This window comes from Rousettus aegyptiacus, unplaced genomic scaffold, assembly GCF_014176215.1.
Source record: "Rousettus aegyptiacus isolate mRouAeg1 unplaced genomic scaffold, mRouAeg1.p scaffold_m13_p_4, whole genome shotgun sequence".
NCBI lineage: Eukaryota > Metazoa > Chordata > Mammalia > Chiroptera > Pteropodidae > Rousettus > Rousettus aegyptiacus.
The window spans coordinates 70,126,501-70,142,577 of record NW_023416307.1 but is presented as its reverse complement, the minus strand read 5'-3'; the positions used below and the strand labels follow the sequence as shown (position 1 = coordinate 70,142,577).

Here is a 16,077-nt window from a genome sequence, read left to right as displayed (position 1 = left end):
ATTTAGTTATTAGATTAAAATAGGAACTAAGATCATCAATGGAACTGATCATGGTGCTAAGTGGAACTAAGATCATCAGTTTTAAAGATCTGTAATAGCTATTTGACTAAATTGCTTATCTTTGATTAGAAGGGATTATTCAAACCAGTATATGAACCTCTAAAACAAGCCTAAAGCACCAGTGTTCAGCTGTTAGGGAACAGCCCAGAAAGACATCGATGTCATAAAAGGACATTAGATTGGAGTAATCAGTGGACTAATCCTCCCGCATCTTCTGCTTTCTTGGTAAAGTTATGGAGAGGGTTGCTAAAACTTTAATATGTTCTTCTACAGGTGTGCTTGGGGAACAGTTTATTGTTGGAGGGCCTCACTTGTCTTTATATGACTACAAAGAGGGCCAGTGGATTCAACTCCTGAGCTGGCATCATTGCACCATGTATTTCTTCTTTGGGTTGGTGGGTGTGACAAACATCTTATGTTTCACCATCAGTTCACTTCCTACCTCTTTAACTAAGTTAATGTTGGCAAATGCCTTATTTGTGGAGGGTAAGTATGAATGAATATTTTCTTGTACCTTTAACTATTATTAGACATTTGGCTAGCCCTCTATGATAATATTCCTTTAGTATCCTGTGCAGCCTTGATACATAGGGTTATTTATTTGGGGTATGGTGAGCTATTCAGTGTCCTACATGGATGTCAAAGATTTTCCTTCCCTACTGACTCATTTAGTAAAACCAGACAAGCACAATCATTCAGAGTACTTTGTTCACATTTTATATCTGTCTCAAAGAACCACCTATCATGGTTATTTATCTCTGGGTTATCCTGGAGATTATTATTTCCGTTTTTAACAAATAAAACTGAGCTCAGTAGTGAAGCATGAATATCCTGAAATGAGGAGACACTCACAGCAGAGTAGCTTCTGCTGTCTACTAACTAGCCATTTTCATATTGATATAGTAAGGCTCCGCTATTATATAAAAAATCAGTTTCAAAACAATTCAGTCACATAAAAATGTAAAGTCTTGTTTTTGAGAGATTAATGGAAAACATTTTTGGTCAGTTAGTTTTCCAGTTATTGTATGGGGAAACACTGAAAACAGCATTTAAAAATTTGCTTTCATTTGTTGCACTTGAAAGGAATAGATGAATTATGAGACAAAAATAGCTGCAAATTATCAGGAGGCAATCATTTCTTAACTGTACACCTTGCTTCTCTCCCACACGTGAATATAAGAACTTTTGTCAACTCCTTTTTGTGAACAAGGGCTAGATAAAAAAATGGGCACCAGGAACCAATAGCATGAGTCTCATGATCTCAGGGTGCTATGATAGTTTGAATGAACACCTTTTCATCCTTATTTAGATGAAAAAGATAAAGCTGAAGCTAGAATCTGTCCATGGGATTAAAAAGTGTAGTTAGTTACTACTTCTTGGGAGCTCCCAGAGCATCTTTCCATACCCATCAAAGTCTACTCTTATGATTTGTCTATAAATTTGCTTCCTTCAATGGACTGAATTCGTTAAGATGAGCTTTGTCTCATACATACCCTAACTCCTGCTCCCTGCCCCCATCATGCTTATTATTGATCCTCCTTAATAGAAGCTGCTTTGAAATATAGTTGAAAATATCATGTTGTGTTAGAGGAGATAATAGAGGCTGAGGAAGGGAAAAAATGTTAGGTTTTAGAGATTCCATTCTAAAGGGGTAGCAATGACTCCCAAAATGTGATTATTGTGAAAAGCAGTGGGTACTAGACATTATGGACAAATGTGTGTATGTGTAAAATTCTGTGTGTGTATGGAGAGAGAGAGAGAGAGAGAGAGAGAAGTTTCACTGAAAAAGACAAACTATGTTTTTCCACCCTACCCCGCCCTTTACCCCCGCACCATTAGCTTTTATTTTCTACAACCATACTCATGGCCGGGAAATGCTGGACATCTTTGTGCATCAGTTGCTGGTCTTGGTCATCTTTTTGACGGGTGTTGTTGCCTTCATGGAGCAATTCACACGCAGTATAACTGTGGAGCTTACGCGGACGAGCCTCATCCTGCTTCAGGCGAGCTGGTTCTGGCAGGTGAGTTGGGACCTCCAGTTAATGTACCTGGTATCTCTACCTGTAACCATCTCTCTTTGTTTACTGGGGCATTTTACCTTAGAATCTCAGGACTTCCTTTTGATGTGCTGGCTGTGGTGAGAATATGGGCTCTTGAGAAGTGTTGTTTTTTCAAGTTGCCCAACAACCCTGGTAGGAGTGTTGACAGAGCAGGAGGGGAGGAAGTGGGCTGTGTACATCTTCATCACACACCTGAATATCCACTATGTAAGAACTCTGGGCTGGTAATTTCAGTTGGAAGCAGTTCCTGATGCTAAAGCAACTCACAGCCTAGTGGATTATAAACTCAAGAAACAAGAAAGGCAGGATATGGAGGAAACTATTATTGATCGAGAAACAACTATGTGCCAGCCACTGTGCAGGACTTTTGCACACACATTGTTTCATTCTATCCTCACAATGACTTGGAAGTTAGGTAGTAACATTCCCAATATTAATTGATAAGGAAGACCCAGTGAGACCAAGTTACTTTCCCAGGATCACACAATAATGGAACTAGAATCTAAATGTGAGTTGTCTGACCTCAAACCCAAATTCTTTCTATTTTACTCTGTCTACTCCTCAGCCTTGGTGTGTCATTGAAAAATTGTATTTCAATCAGTGAACACGTATTTTATTGAGAATGAGAAATCATAATCCAATATCCATATATAGACACAAAGAAAGTCTTGGGTGAAAGGTGAATGTGGTTTAATCACAGAAGACTTCTTAAAAGAGATTTTCTGTCACCAGAGAGCAGGGATTTGGAATGATGAGGTTATTTCGGGGATTTGTATTTCACATGAAGAATGATAAGAAAGCTCTGGAATGGCACAGCAGGAGTAGAGCTGAGCCGCAGGTCTGTGGCTCCAGGTCTAGAGTAGACAGTGATGGTCAGTTGTTCGGTTCCAGCGGAACTACAAGGAGATAAAAGAGTTCCTCTTAAGGTGAGTGATGAAACCAGGCTTTTGGATCTCTTTGTGTTGTTTGTATAATTGATATTCCTATTTTCATCCCATTGAGATCTCACTTTCTGATAGAGGTCTGTTGAAGTTTTATATTATAGTAATAGTTTTGTTATTTCTCCTTATTTTCAGTTTTTGCTTTAATGTTATGAAGCAGTATTCTTTTTTTCTTGTCGTTGTTGTTGTTATTGTGCGTGTGTGTATGCGTGTTGGTTGAATGCTGATTTACTTTCAGTCTTTCCTGTTTATAAATAAATACACGTTAGGCTATAGATTTCCCTCTATGCACTATTATAGCTACCTTCCATAAGATTTGGTGTGTGGTAGTTCTCATTCTTGGGCAATTTTGAATACTGTATTTTCCCTTTGCTTTCTTCTTTAATGAGTTATTTAGGTGTGCAATTTTAAGTTTCCACACACTTAAAAGTTTTTTCCAAAAACTTTTTTCTTTTGATTATTAATTTCTATTTTAATTGCTTCGTAGTTGGAGAATATGTTCTCTTTGAAATGTGCTGAGACTTCCTTTGGGACATAGCCCAATGTCAGTGATGTTCCATGCACTTGAAAAGAAAGTATATTCTGTCTGTGCTGGGTTCAAGATTCCACATATATTTACTAAGTTTGTTAAAGAGCAATAAAGAAGTTAGAAAGTAAGAACAAAGGGGAAACAAAAAGAGTTGAAAAAATAAAAAGAACGAGCAGAGTAAAACTAATTAGTTTTCCATTTAAAGTTCATAATTAGTTAAGGATCTGAGGAAGAAAGCTGTGACCTGTGATAACTGAGAGTTAGTTGGCATAACATTGCCTCTTTTGGCAGAGAAATAATGTTTGCATGTTTCCCCAATTGCTTTTCTGAGGAAGAGCTATGAGACTGAGTCTTTGGGCACAAATCTGTGATTATTTAAAAATATTTTCCATCTTTCAGTATGTCTAGACTAGTTTCTTTTTTTACCTGATGGCTAGACTAAATAATATCCGAATCCTCAAAGAAAAACGAACATTTAATACCAATGCAAACACACACGCTGGCAGGAAATGAAAGTTTAGCACAGTACCTCTTCCCACCAGTTTCCTCGGAAACTGAAAAAAATGTCTGGAGACTAAGGTGAATTTATTGTGCTTCCATGTCTTGTTGCAATGTGTGATATACAAATGTTTATGGACAAAACTCTGTCTTAACCTAATAATATTACATTGTGATTTGCTTTTCACTATATTTTTTCTCTCTCTACTTCTGCATATGTGCTTTAAACTAGTACATGAACAATGTATAGACAAATCAGAGAAAATGCACACCTAGACTCTTGGAACCATAAGTATAAAGATGTGGACTGAATGAGGCAAAAGCTGAGATTGGCTACTTTTTTATAACTCATATGTAAATGATTGGGTAGTAGGCAAACCTAGAGGGAATTCTCCCAACCTATAAAAACGCTTTCTTTTCTGAACCACACACAGCCATATGTGTTTTATCAAAAACCTAACCATGTCATGCAGTTTAAAAAAGAGAAAAATCCTTCAGGCCCTTCATCCATGAGTCATGTTTTACCTGAGTCTCTGTGTGGGAGAATATTTCTAAAGTTCACTTTTGCACTGTCATTTTCAAGCTTCCTTCCATCATTGTTAGAGCTGTGGCATAGAGATGGAATGAAGAAAACACTCCTGCTGTGTTTGCTTCTCATTACTTAGGACAGGTGTTTCTGCTGCCTCTCTAACCTCCACTAATTCCCGTAGAGACTCCTCCCATGACTAACTACCCAGATCTCTGAGCCCAAACCAAAAGGCAGTCTCGTTTTGCCTTTAAGAAAGAAAATTTCATCCTAAAATGCAAACAGATCCAACTAAGCAGTAGTGGTCTGAGATCTGATACAGTAGATCAAACACTCACTGAAGTAAATGATTGGAGAACAAAATATAAAATACCAGGAAATTCAAACTCTAACTTACAGGAAATGAGACCCTGGCTTGTTGCCTATTAGAGATGAAAATTATTTACATTTTAAATGTGGTATTAATGAAGCTGAAACTAGTCAAAAACAGATGTCCAGGAGTGGCATACAAGATATAGCAAGCAAAACACTTTTTTTTCCCCAGGACTTTTTTCTTGCAATTTTGTATCAGGAAGCAAATTAAAACAGCAGATAAAAGAATATAGGCAGATTTTTCTATTTAAAGATTTAATGAGTTGTGGCATTTTCTAACCCTTTGTTTTCAGCTTTTCTAATTTACTTGACTAAAATGACTCCTTAGTGTTACTACAGCTTTCAGTCAGTTAACTCTGTTCATAGGATTCACAGTAACTTTTGGTCAAATGTTTAGCTTTTAATATCAGGCACTGAAGGTCCCAAGGAGATAAGCAGTGAGAGGTTCTCAAAATATCTCTTTATTTGGTGTACGACAGTAAAAATTTTGCGTGGTGGAACTGACTTTGACTAATGGAAATGACTTAAGAGAGATTTTATTTTGAAAGCTCCAAAAACAAATTGTGACTATGGCATGTTATGAGAAGTCCATGGGCCTCCAGGTCAGGCAGACCTAGATCTGAATTCTAGTTCTGCCATATGAATCACATGACAGTAGACTTGATATTCTGTGTCTTTAGGTTTCCTTAACTGTAAAATAGAAATAATATCACATAAGATTCTTGTGAGAATTAAACATTGCAACTTGAAAACACATGCTGCTCTGAGAGGGGTGCTATTAATTCCTTAGAAGAAGAAAAAGAAAGCTTCCAGAAGAAGGTGAAGTTGTGTTGGGGCTTGAAAGATGGGTGAGGGCCACCAATGTGTCCAGGCTTGAAGTTTAGCACAGGTGACACTCCTTTGCTTATTTTGGCCTTAACCCCTGTATCCATTTCCTAAGGCTTCAATAACGAAGTTCCATAAACAGGATGACTTAAAACAATGGAAATATATTCTTTCACTGTTCTGAAGGCCAAAAGTCCAAAAATCAAAGTGTCAGCAGGTTGTTTTTTTCTTGGGGGCCCAGAAAGAGAATCTGTCCCATGACGCTCTCCTAGATGGTTGTCAGCAATCCTCGGCATTCCTTGGCTGGTGGCAGCGTAACCTCATCCTCTGACTCCACAGTCGCATCTCTGTGTTCACATGGGTTTTCTCCAAGAACACAAATCATTGGATTTAGGGCCAATTCTAATCCAGTGTAACTTCATTTTAACTTGATGATATCTGCAAAGACCCTCTTTTCAAATAAGTTCACATTCACAGGGTACTGGGGCTTAGGACTGCAACATACCTTTTAGGAGGACACAATTTAACTCATAACTGCTAATTCTTACCTCTGGGAGGTAGAGCAAATTACTCCCCAAGAAAGGGTGCTTGGGTTCTGGAGACGGCATTGGTGGAACTGACTGGTGGGACCTGGGGAGTGAGTTCATAGCTCATTACACTCACCTTTCCTAAAAGGCCCTTTCTTGACACAGAATTTCTCTGTCAGTTTCCATGAGTTGCTGTGACAGGAGGGCATGAGAAGCAGATTCTCATGGTCCTGACATCCAAATCAAATGTCTGGGCCCCTTGAAATGAGAGTTCACTACATGACTTTAGTTTCCTTCTCGTCATTTCTGAACAGCAATCACAGAGGATCTAGAATTTCTGGCTTTAATCCAGGGCCTTCAGGGACCCGGGCTCTGGTCATTTTGGTCCCCGGAGTGAGTTTCCCAGCTGTATAGAAAAAAAATATTGCAAAACAAGCTGTATAGAAAAAAAAGTATTGCAAAACGAGCAGCAGGCAAATCAGCTGGGTGGCATTCTCCTCCTGCAGTTTCTAAATATTGTAGGCTCAGATCTCTAACTTGGTGTCTGTCGTGTCTTTTGCCAGTGGTGTTAACGTCTTATCTCTTTAGAATGTTGCGGTGTTCTAAGGCAGAGGCCTCACCCTTGGTGGGTGAGACACAGCACCAATGATGCAAATCTTTGGAGATGAAGAGACAAGTTATGCGTTACTTACTTTTCTCAACTCTAAAATAGAGACAAGTATATTCTGGGGTCTCCTGGATGCAGAGAAGGGCAGAAAGAAGTTATAGAGTACCTTGCTAATTTCAAATTATATGATATTTTGGAAACAATTGTTTCTAACATTGGTTGGTAAATAAAATGCATAGCACCAGCACAAAAACCCCTGTCTGCCTTGCTTCACTTGATCAGGCAAGAAACCTGAATAATGACTAAATGGAGAGTCAATTCATCCACCTATCCATCCATCCATCCATCCATCCATCCACCCACCTATCTATTCATCCATCTTATTTTTTATTGGGGTAAAATTCACATGGAATTAACCATTTTAAAATGCGAAGTTTAGTGGCATTTAGTACATTCACAATGTTGTGCAACTGTCATCTCTATTTAGTTCTAAAACATTTTTATTACCGCGCCCTCCTCCCCCCAAAACCCCTTGACTCATTAAGCAGCCACATCTCCTTTCCCTCTCCTCCTAGACCCTGGTAATCATTAATATGCTTTCTGTCTCTATGGGATTACCTATTTTGGATAGTTCACATAAACAGAATCAGACAATGTATGAATTTTTGTCTTTAACATAATCTTTTTAAGGTTCATCCGTGTTGTATCATGTATTAACACATCATTACTTTTTATGGCTAAATATAGTCTATTGTATGGATATACCACACTTTGCTTATTCATTATCAGTTGATGGGCATTTGAGTTGTTTCTAACTTTCGGCTATCATGAATAATGTTGCTGTGAACATTTATGTACAAGTTTTTGTTCAAATAGCTGTTTTCAATTATTTTGGGTATATACCTAGGAATAGAATTGTCAGGTCATGTGATAATTCTACATTTAACTTTTTGAGATATTGTCAAATTGTTTTTCATAGTGGCTGTACTACTTTGCATTTCCACCAGCAATATACAAGAATTATAATATTTCTATATCCTTGCCAACATTTGTTATTTTTATTTATCATTATTATTACCATCCTAGTGGGTATAAAGTGGTATCTCATTGTAGTTTTGATTTGCGTTTCTCTCATAACTAATGATATTCATCATCCTTTGATGAATTTATCAACCATTTGTATACCTTTTTTGGAGAAATGTCTCTTAACTCCTTTGCACATTAAAAAATATTTTTGTCTTTTTGCTGTTGAGTTTTAGGAGGGTTTTTTTTTATATTTTATTATAGATATTAATTCCTTATCATTCCTATGGTTTACAAATAATTTCTTTCATGCCATGGGTCATCTTTTCATTTTCTTGATGGTGTCCTTTGATGCACAAGAGTTTTTAATTTTGACGAAGTCAAATTTATCTAATTTTGCTTTGGTTGATTGCGTTTTTGATGTTATATCTAAGAAAGTATTACCAAATCCCAGGCCATGAGTTGTTTTATTTTAAGAGCTTCATGGTTTTAGTTTTTATTTTTATGTCTTTGATCTATTTTGAGTTAATTTTTGTATATAGTGTATGGTAAGTGTCCAAATTCGTTCTTTTGCATGTGCATATCCAGTCATCCCAGCACCCTTGGTTGAAGAGACTATTATTTCCCTATTATATAGCCTTGGCACTCTTGTCAAAACTGACTTACTATAGATATATGGGCTTATTTATGGACTGTTGGTTCTATTTTATTGACTTATATGTCTATAATTATGTCAGTATTATACTGTTTTGACAAGTGTAGTTTTGTAGTAAGTTTTGAAATTAAGTATAAGTCTTACAACTTTGTTTTTCTCTTACAAGGTTGTTTTGGCTATTCTGAGTCCCTCATAATTCCATATGAATTTTAGGATCAGCTTTCCATTGCTGCAAAAAAGCCACGAGGATTTTGATAGGGATTGCATTGCATCTGTAAATTGCCTTGTATGTTATTGTGTTATTGTGTTATTAAATCTTCCAGTCTGTGAACATGGGATTACTCAATTTATTTAGGTTGTTTTTGATTTCACAATGTTTTATAGTTCTCAGTGTACAAGTCTTGAACCTCCTTTAATAAATTTATTCCTAAATATTTTATTCTTATCAATACTATTATAAGTGGAATTGTTTTCTTAATTTAATTTTCGAGTTGTTTATTGCATGTATTTGAAAATGCAATCAAATTTTATGTGTTGATTTTGTATCCTGTAAGAATGCTGAATTCATTTACTAGCAATTTTTTTTAATGGATTCTTTAGGATTGCCTATATACAAGATCATATCATCTATTAATATAGTTTTACTTCTTCCTTTTCAATCTGGTTACCCTTTGTTTATTTTTTCTTGGCTGATTGCTCTGACTAGAATTACTAGCACAGTGTCGAATAGAAGTGGTGAAATCAGGCACCCTTGCTTTATCCTAATTTTAGGGGAAGAGCTTTCAGTCTTTTACTATCGAATATAATATTAGCTGTGGGCATTTATTTTAAAAACCACTTGTGCCCTAATATTGAAGTAATTGAGTTAGACTGCACAACTTAGAAACCTAGCACATTCTCTGAGTGTCCACCAATCTCCAGAGAGATTACTAGTCACATTTTGAAATTGATTTTTTAAATGTCCTAAAATTTTTTTTTGCAAAAATATGACCTACTGTATACTATCTGTATTATTAAAACAGGAAGTAAAACCTGATGTCTTACTTCTCAGATAATGGGAGTTAGCATCTCAGATAATGGGAGTTATCTTTATTACTATTAATCTTGGAATCAAGTATTTTGAAATGCATCATCTTTGGGGATGTGGCTGGTTATTTTAATATGTGCTTTTTTTTTTTTTTTAATTGCAGATTGGTTTTGTCCTTTATCCCCCCAGTGGAGGTCCTGCATGGGATCAAATGGATCATGGCAACATTATGTTTCTCAGCATCTGCATTTGTTGGCATTATGCATTAACCTTTGTTATTATTGGAGTGATTTATGCCTTTGTTACCTGGTAAGTTTGTGATTTTCGTTCACAGAAATTCTATTCCTTGGTATATGATCAATAAGACTTGATAGTATTAAACTTAAAATTCAAAGGGGGATTTCATTCCTTTGCATTCCACAAGATAGGGTAATATAGCAGAAAATTATCTGCAAACACAGAAATTCCCAATCAAAAAGAACATGTGCTGGTTTAAAGTCAGAATAAGCTCAACAGTATCTTTGCTGTGCCTCTGACCTGTGCATCACCCTTCAACACACTCTTCTGTGCCTCCACTTCTTTGCATCTGCTGTTTCCTTTTCCGAATGGTCCTCCCCCCACCGGCAGTGCGTGAGCCCTCTGTTTGCCCAAGTGTGCACCAATTATAGCACTTCCCCAGCTTGGTGTCATTTTTTGACCAACATGTATGCCTCTCATTAAATTCGAGTACCTGATTAATTTGCCATTTACTCAAATAATTCTGAAAGTAAGATTCTGTTGAATACATGTTTTTACAAGCAGCCTGATACAATCTTTCGTGATGAGTGAGGAGCAATATAACCAGTTGAGAAGAACACATATTCCTAGCTCTGCTATTATCAGCTGTATGACTTTGGGCAAATTATTTAGCCACATTAAGTCTCAGTTCTGTTGTTTGTAAAATGGGGATAATAATAGTACCTAAATAAGATTATGTATTTAAACTGCTTAGGCCATAAGAACTCAATGAAAGGTATTATTGTTCTTTTTGTTATTCTTATTCTTTTTCTTACCCTTCTGTATCAAAAATGCATAAGTATCAACCCTGTGGAGAGAGACAGACAATTTAAATATAATACAATAAGTGGAAAGAACAAAGCACTGTTGGAGTTCAGAGGAAGCCTCCTCACAACTGAGAAATAAGCTGCAGCTTGAAGGATGAGTAGGACTAGTAAGGAGTGAACATGGTTCCTCTCTCTCAGGTAACTAATGCCAAAACACAGCTGGCCTGGCTGATCCCAGCTACTAGGCATGCAGACTCCTACATATAATCCTTCAGACTTCAGCAATGATCAAAATGTTCTTTATCTGCAATCTTCATTATGGTAGCCATGAACAATGTGTGGTTACTGAGGTCTTGAGATGCTTCTCGTGCCACATTAATTTTAATTAATTTAAATATCTGTATATTCATAGAGATTACCATATTGGACAATACACAAACACAAGATTCTCTAGATTCCTAAAATGCAGTCACTACTTCTAGGCCCATGGGCTCTCAGCCTCTGCCAAAACTAGCTTTTTACTCTTCTCTCTAGACTTGAGGCCAGGTCACCGCTCCTGCTCTGTGCTTCTTTGAGCTTCACTGCTGAAGTGGCTTTGGTGCTGGTTCTGAGCAAGGAAATTAAGAGAATGGCTTCCAGGTGTCTCTGCTATGCTTCGAGTCAGCCCACTTTGATCTGCAATTGTCTCTTTCTAGAGGTCTAAGTGCTTTGAGTGCTGGGAAATTCTACCTTCTCCTTAACTGATTTCTATTAGTCCTATTCCATTCTACCAAAGCATGTGCATGAGCTGGTTGTTAAGGCTGGCTCTGCTGTTGAGTGAAACCTGGCTTCTTCCTCTGTTGTTCTAGGCTGACATCTGGGCCTCATCTCCTTAGAGGCTGGGCAGCCTCCAAGACCAATGCCAGCATTCAGGGATCCTCTCTACCGCATGTCAGCTCCCTTCCAGAGTCAACAGAAGACTATTGTCTTTTCCTGTTTCAAAAAGCTTCAGACCCCTAATGAATCTCTTATCTGCTAACGGTTCTCTAGAAACCAGAAACTGCATGTTTATTTTTTCAACCTCTGCCCCACCCCTTTGATGTTTTGACCGTGTAGTTCCCTCTACCTGGCATATCCAAATTATATGCACAACTCTTCTATGAAAATGTCGGTGATTATTCTAGCCCTGGCTCATCTCCCTTCATGAGTTTTTATAGCACTTTAATCTACCATACCTTTTAATAATTGTAAGCTATCTTGTGATGTTTGCTCTGTTAATGTTACCTGTTAGCTAGATTATGTTACCTTGAGAAAATGACACCTTTTCATATGTCTCACAGCTCTTGGCATGCTGCCAAGTAGTAGGTACTCAATAAACACTTAGTTGCTGTTTTAATAGATCTGTTTCAAAGTTACTTGACTATAGTCTTCATTTGTTTGGAAATCATGTTTTATATGCTTTCCCATTTTGTTCTCTTGAAAATATAAAACCTGGAGCTCATGTTCTGACATAGTTTGACATGAACTTAAGCAATAGCTTTAAAATATCATTAAGATTCAGTACTAACTTTCAGTAAAGTCACATGGCAGGCTAATTCAATCTTGTTCTCACAAGGAGCTTTGAAAATGCCTTTGTCAGAGTTTGACTGGAGTGGTTTATGACTCAGTGATAGGTGATGAGTTTTCAGGACATTATATCAGAATTTGTTTGACATAGTACAAAGATGGAAACTATGGAAACAAAATGGAGTTATGGAACCACTGCCCCCCCAATCTCAGAAAAATGAAGCTGTACTCTCAGTTTTCCAGAATAATAGTTCAAAAATTGTCTCATTCAGTCCCATGCCTGTGGTCTTGATTATGACAGCTTGTAAGAGGGACCTATTTGGAATTCTTATGTGTTTCACTGTATTTTATATTAAAACATCTCTGTTGCACAAAACTATTTCAAAAGCTTCTTTGTATGTATAGAAAAATATTGCCCGTTTTCAGGTTGGCTTTCCAAGTGATGATTTATGTGAGCCATTTTGAAGAACAAAAGAGGGATGACCAAATAAATTCTAGGTATATGATATTTTGCCTTCTGGAAGTTCGATTTCCAGATAGACTTCTGGATGTATACCCAGAGTTTCTGCTCTGTTCTTTCTCCTAATAATTGAGGAGAACACATGGGAACAAATGCCCAGGTATGCCCTGACCTTCTTTCCCTTGACTTGTGTCATTCTAGAAACTAGCAATTATTTGCACTTCCTCTTATCACTCCATCCCTCAATCTGACCCCAGGGGGCATTTCTGCATATGCCAATACCTAGAGCTACAGGGTGCAGATAAAGCCTGTTTAAGGTATCTGAACATCCCTCACCCTGGTAACTTGTAGCAATAGCAGATACAATCCAGAGAGCAAGAATGGGAAACAGTAAATCACTAGGGTCTGTGTCAACCATTTGTTTGTAATAAGTAGCCACATCTTTGTTTTACTTCCCATAAGAGTTATCAGGAATGAATCTAATGAATGAATTAACTAATTAATCCATTTCATTTAGCATATACTGAAGTTGTACAATGTGGAAATAACTTTATGGGTTTAAAAAATGACACAAACACTGTCCTGGACTTTAACTTGTTTAAGACTATTAGCCTTTCATGAGAAGAATGCCTTGAAGAGTTAAGGACACTGGAAGCAACAGCAGTTAGTCAATTAATAATCAAGACAAATGATTTTGAGTAGATTCCCTTGGCCCTTGATGAGTTAACAGATGTTACTAAATGCTGCTCAGTTGTTGTTGTATATTGACGGAGTTAATGCTCAGTTGGAAGTCACTGAAGAATTCTGCATTATTTATGAATCAGTGATATGAACTCCTGGCAGATTGCTCCAAAGGCCATTGATTCACCTAATGTGTGTCGAGCCACTATTATATACCACAGACATTGTTCTAGGACCTGGCTGGGTTTAGGGGCAGTAAATAAGATGAGGTCTCTACTTTTATAAGGCTTATTTATATTCTAGTGGGATCCAGAGCACAAGTAAAGTCATTGATGATGATAGGGGAGGACCAGAACTTCATTGGAAGAAGAAGAAAGGCAGAAAATAGGGTAAAGTTGCAGATAAACTGGCGACATTTTTCATAAAATGAGAATTATTTTGATGATTCGATTTATCACATTTGTTTCTATATTCATACATATTTCTGAAAGTTAAGTATGTTTTGTTAATATAGTCACAGTGCAATGTCTTTAAAAATAATCGTGCACAGAAAAAGTTTTTCCTTGTCTTACTACATCAGAGAAGGCGAGAACATGCTAAGTTTCTACCTCTAAAAAGCTTCACATCTTCAGATAACAAAAATTATAATTGCTGCTTCCTCTAATTCTACAGATTCTCTTAACACAGGAAGACAGTCACGAGGGTGGAGGTGCACTTCTTCTAAATTCTTAATTCATTATGGACTATCCCATGCAGTTGAACAGCCTGTGGCTTACACAAAAGCATCCCTCTGAAGGTGCGAGTAGGGACCACAATCTCAGACTTGACATGGGGCTTGACATGAGGAAGGAGATGCCTTCATGCACTTCTTTTTAGGAGAAGGCTCCTACTAGTAATACACAGCTAGGTGTAGACTTGCAGAAGCTCAGCTGAACTTGGTTTCGTCTGGGCTTCCTACAGTCCAGAGATTCTCTTGTTCATTTTAGAAGTGATAAAAGTTATAGAGAATAAGGCATCTCCTGATACCTAATTAAATAATCATGTTATGCATTCAAAAGCTATATTTTATCTGTTTACTTATACCCTGCTTTAATCCACAAAAAAATTTCAGGTAGGTCCAAAGCCAAACAAAGGTGATTTTCTTTTTTGGGGTACTGCTCCCATTTGCACAAATGATTTGGAGTTTGTTATATGGTACTACATATTGCTCTGGGTTTTTATATTAAACACCATAATGTGAGGTGCCTTTCATTCTCCTCAGGTTGGTTAAATCTCGACTAAACAGGTTCTGCCCCTCAGAAATTGGACTCCTGAAAAATGCTGAACGAGAACAAGAATCAGAAGAAGAGATGTAATTTTGATGGACATCTAGTCTTTCTGGATGAACTTTTTCTGTTTTCTTTTTATTTTGCATTGTTTTTGTTCATGGTTTTGTTTCTTTACCTTTTGTTTGGAGAACAACTGGCTGAGGATTATTCTTGGTGTACTGTTTGTATTTCCAATTTTGTTGAAGTATTTGAATTTAAATTTTTTACTTTTAAGTTTGAAAATATTTTAGATGGTAGGCTCACTTTGCACATCAGTCTTGGTACTCAGGGCCTGGTGTGACTCCAGGTCATCAAATAAATTATGGAACAACTTTTCCTTTGCCCAGAAATTGACCCAGTTTCCCTTAGCCTCTCAGATCAATTAACATACTCAAATAAAATAAAATGACTTTGACTAAGTGTATTTCAATATGTAGTTATGCTCTCATATTGTCAAACATGACACTTGTACCAATCAGGCTGACCTGTTCTCTGTTTTCCAGAACATGTTTATTTTAATTAATATATCAATTTTATATTGATATATTAATTCCAGAAGTTAAACTTCCCTCCTCCTCGAAGTTTAACTTCTGGAGATTCTTTAAAGCCTAGTTAAACATTTTTCTTTTCTACTCCTTCACACCATGGTGTTCGGTCTATAAACTCCTATAGCACAGAGCCCAAAGCAGCATTAGATCACTTGCTATTCAGTCCTCTAAGCATCTATACATAAATTCTTCCTTCTTACTATATTATAATCTCCTCAAGACAGCCAAACTTTTTTTTAATCTCTATTGTAGCACCTAAGGACTCCTTTTTAACCTGTAGCATTGAAAACTGAGCTATAAAGCAGAAAAAAAAAAAAAAAGGAAATCAAAAGAAAAGGTTGTCTGCAGGTGAGGACTCTGAGACTAGAGTATTACTGACTTGTCTGTGATCATGCAGTTGATTAATGGCAAAGCCCATGCTGGGATGTGTTTCCTAACACCAGAAGTAAGGGTGGTGTAACATGTCAGAGGTTATTCTACTGCATTGTAAATGGTTCAATTCCTTCTTAAATGGACCTGCCTATTCTAAAGTCCATCTGCTCCCCATAGAAGTATCCCATTCAGAGAAGGAGACTTTGGTTTCTGTTTGAATTATCTCTAGTCAGAAACTGTCTTAGTCAGTTTAGGCTACTATAATAGAATACTATAGACTGGGTGGCTTAAACAACAAGCATTTATTTCTCACAGTCCTGGAGTCTGGGAAGTCCAAGATCAAGGCCCCAGAAGATCTGGTGTCTGGTAAAGGCCTGCTTCCTGGTTTACAGATGGTGGCTTTCTTATGTTCTCACATAGTGCAGAAACAGATTCCCTCTTTCCAATCTCTTGTTTATTAGTTCGTTAATT

At 37.1% G+C, this 16,077-nt stretch overlaps 1 protein-coding gene across 2 annotated transcripts in view; it reads left to right on the top strand.

Moving 5' to 3' along the window:
* Nucleotides 1–15,101, top strand: part of TMEM45A (transmembrane protein 45A) — a 64,526-nt gene extending 49,425 nt beyond the window's left edge. Inside the window, exons 3-6 of one of the 2 annotated variants that reach the window (XM_016144710.2) lie at nt 334–546; nt 1,900–2,081; nt 9,814–9,959; nt 14,641–15,101. In XM_016144710.2, coding sequence (XP_016000196.1) covers nt 334–546; nt 1,900–2,081; nt 9,814–9,959; nt 14,641–14,734 — 635 coding nt within the window. In that variant the 3' untranslated portion in view covers nt 14,735–15,101. Of the gene's footprint in view, nt 1–333; nt 547–1,899; nt 2,082–9,813; nt 9,960–11,541; nt 14,620–14,640 lie in introns of those variants that run through there. The other variant, XM_016144708.2, reaches the window with a different exon arrangement.
* Nucleotides 15,102–16,077: the final 976 nt, after the last annotated feature.